We start from the raw sequence: 2128 nt of genomic DNA on the forward strand, positions 1-2128 counted from the left end.
TTGCATTTTTACTGTCCTGCTATGCATTTTGTATTTTTATGTTGTAAAGTTGCCTGTGATAGTCAGCTGAAGGGCAGTAAATAATTTTAATAAAGAACAAAAAATAAAAAATCATTTTATAAACAAGCATCTCCCCCAGTATTTTTGTATAAAATATCAGCTGATGAGCACTGTTGCAATCTGTAACCTCTTTAAAGTTTATTTTCAGATTCAGCATCAATGGGAAGAAGAAATCAAACAGTGGTGACAGAATTTATCCTTGCTGGGTTTTCCAATTTCCCTGACCTGCAGGTTCCATTGTTTCTGGTCTTCTCTCTAATTTACCTGGTAACTTTGATGGCAAATATAATCATCATCACTACGATACGGCTTGACCGCAGCCTCCACATCCCCATGTACTTCTTCCTCTGCATCCTCTCCTTCTCAGAAATCTGCTACTCCCTTGTCATTATCCCCAATATGCTTGCAAATTTTCTAAGAGAGAAGAAGACCATTTCCTTCATTGGCTGTGCTACTCAGATGTGCCTTTTCCTGGGCTTTGCATGCACAAATTGTATGCTTCTAGCAGTGATGGGGTATGACCGATATGTCTCCATATGCAAACCTTTACGTTATCCGATTCTGATGAATCAAGGACTCTGCACCAAGCTGGTAGCTTGTTCAGCAACAACTGGATTTCTTTTTTCCACCACAGAAACTATAATCATATTTACGTTGCCTTTCTGTGGGCCAAATAAACTTAAGCACTTCTTATGCGATTTAGCACCTTTGCTTGAATTAGCCTGCGGCCGAAACTACATAGGAGAAATTGTCATTTTCATTATTTGTGTTTTGGTTGTAATTTGTGCATTCCTGTTCATCCTTCTCTCATACATTTTAATTGCAAACACTGTCTTGAAAATCCCCACAACGGCTGGGAAACGAAAAGCCTTTTCCACTTGTGCCTCCCATCTTATTGTGGTCGTAGTGCACTTTGGGTGTGCTGGCATTATCTATTTAGGGCCGAAATCCAGTTACACGCTAGATGAGACTACTTTTATTACTGTCTCTTACACAATGGTGACTCCCTTGTTGAACCCCTTGGTGTACAGCCTGAGAAACAAAGATGTCCAAATAGCGCTTAAGAAATCGCTTGGCAAAATCTCCTGCACCCAAAGAATATGAAAATAAAGTGTTATCCACTTTGAAGAGGAATTATGAAACCCAACAAATACTGTATCTGTAGTTTAATGGACAAAGAACGCCTCAAATAGTATTGTAGCTTTTCCTCATCTTTTAAAAAATTCCTTTGTATATGGAATATTCACTTGGAAAAACGTGGCCTTGCTTTAGCATTTACAAACAACTTTGATTTTCTCTTTAGTACATCCCTGGAAAATAAATTGGGTTGTGGGAATTTTCTCAGAAATGAACCTGTAATCATTCAGCCCCACAACAAAGGAAACATTTCTAAAGATTACTGTTGTTTTCTCCCAAATCCTAGCCCTCATCTTCACTACCAAACATTCACACAGAACTATTTCAAGCTCATAAAATGCTGAGACTGAAGTGTCAAAATTGTTCTTGTTGAACGATTTGTACCTCTATATTCCAGTTGGGGTCAGTTTGGTGTCCATTTCTTCTTATCTTTGTGTACGTAATTATTTCTGCCCTTCCTTGTCCCCAGTAATGGCTATTTTTAAAGAGGGTATCATATGTGTTGCCTTTAAAAAAGTTTGAATTAATGTAAGCAGACACATTTAATTTTTGCCCTTTTGCTTTCATGTGGTTTGTTCTGACATTTGCTTTCTGCAACTTGTTGGCAAGGACGTAACAATCTATTTTATATAAAATACAGTGGTTACAAACACCTCTGGTTACAAACACTTCGGGTTATAGACTCCGCTAACCCGGAATTAGTACCTTGGGTTAAGAGCTTTAACTCAGGATGAGAACAGAAATCGTGTGGCCGCAGCACAGCGGCAGCAGGAGGCCCCATTGGCTAAAGTGGTACCTCAGGTTAAGAACGGTTTCAGGTTAAGGACGGACATCCGGAACGAATTAAGTTCATAAGCAGAGGCACCACTGTAGAGCATTGCAATTTTTCAATATGCATTTATTTTAGCCTTCATAGCCGTATAATTTAAAC

The 2128-nt window shown here is 38.7% G+C and overlaps 1 protein-coding gene across 1 annotated transcript; it reads left to right on the forward strand.

Moving 5' to 3' along the window:
• The first annotated feature begins 219 nt into the window (after positions 1 to 219).
• Positions 220 to 1164, forward strand: LOC118075311 (olfactory receptor 10T2-like). The gene has a single exon (XM_035097218.3). It carries the CDS (start codon positions 220 to 222, stop codon positions 1162 to 1164), a length of 945 nt encoding a protein of 314 aa, XP_034953109.2.
• The last annotated feature ends 964 nt before the right edge of the window (positions 1165 to 2128 follow it).

The sequence above is a fragment of the Zootoca vivipara genome, chromosome 15, assembly GCF_965207765.1.
Source record: "Zootoca vivipara chromosome 15, rZooViv2.hap1.1, whole genome shotgun sequence".
Lineage (NCBI taxonomy): Eukaryota > Metazoa > Chordata > Lepidosauria > Squamata > Lacertidae > Zootoca > Zootoca vivipara.

Coding starts and splice junctions, on each gene's coding strand:
- LOC118075311 (XM_035097218.3), top strand. CDS start 220: ATGGGAAGAAGAAATCAAACAGTGGTGACAGAATTTATCCTTGCTGGG.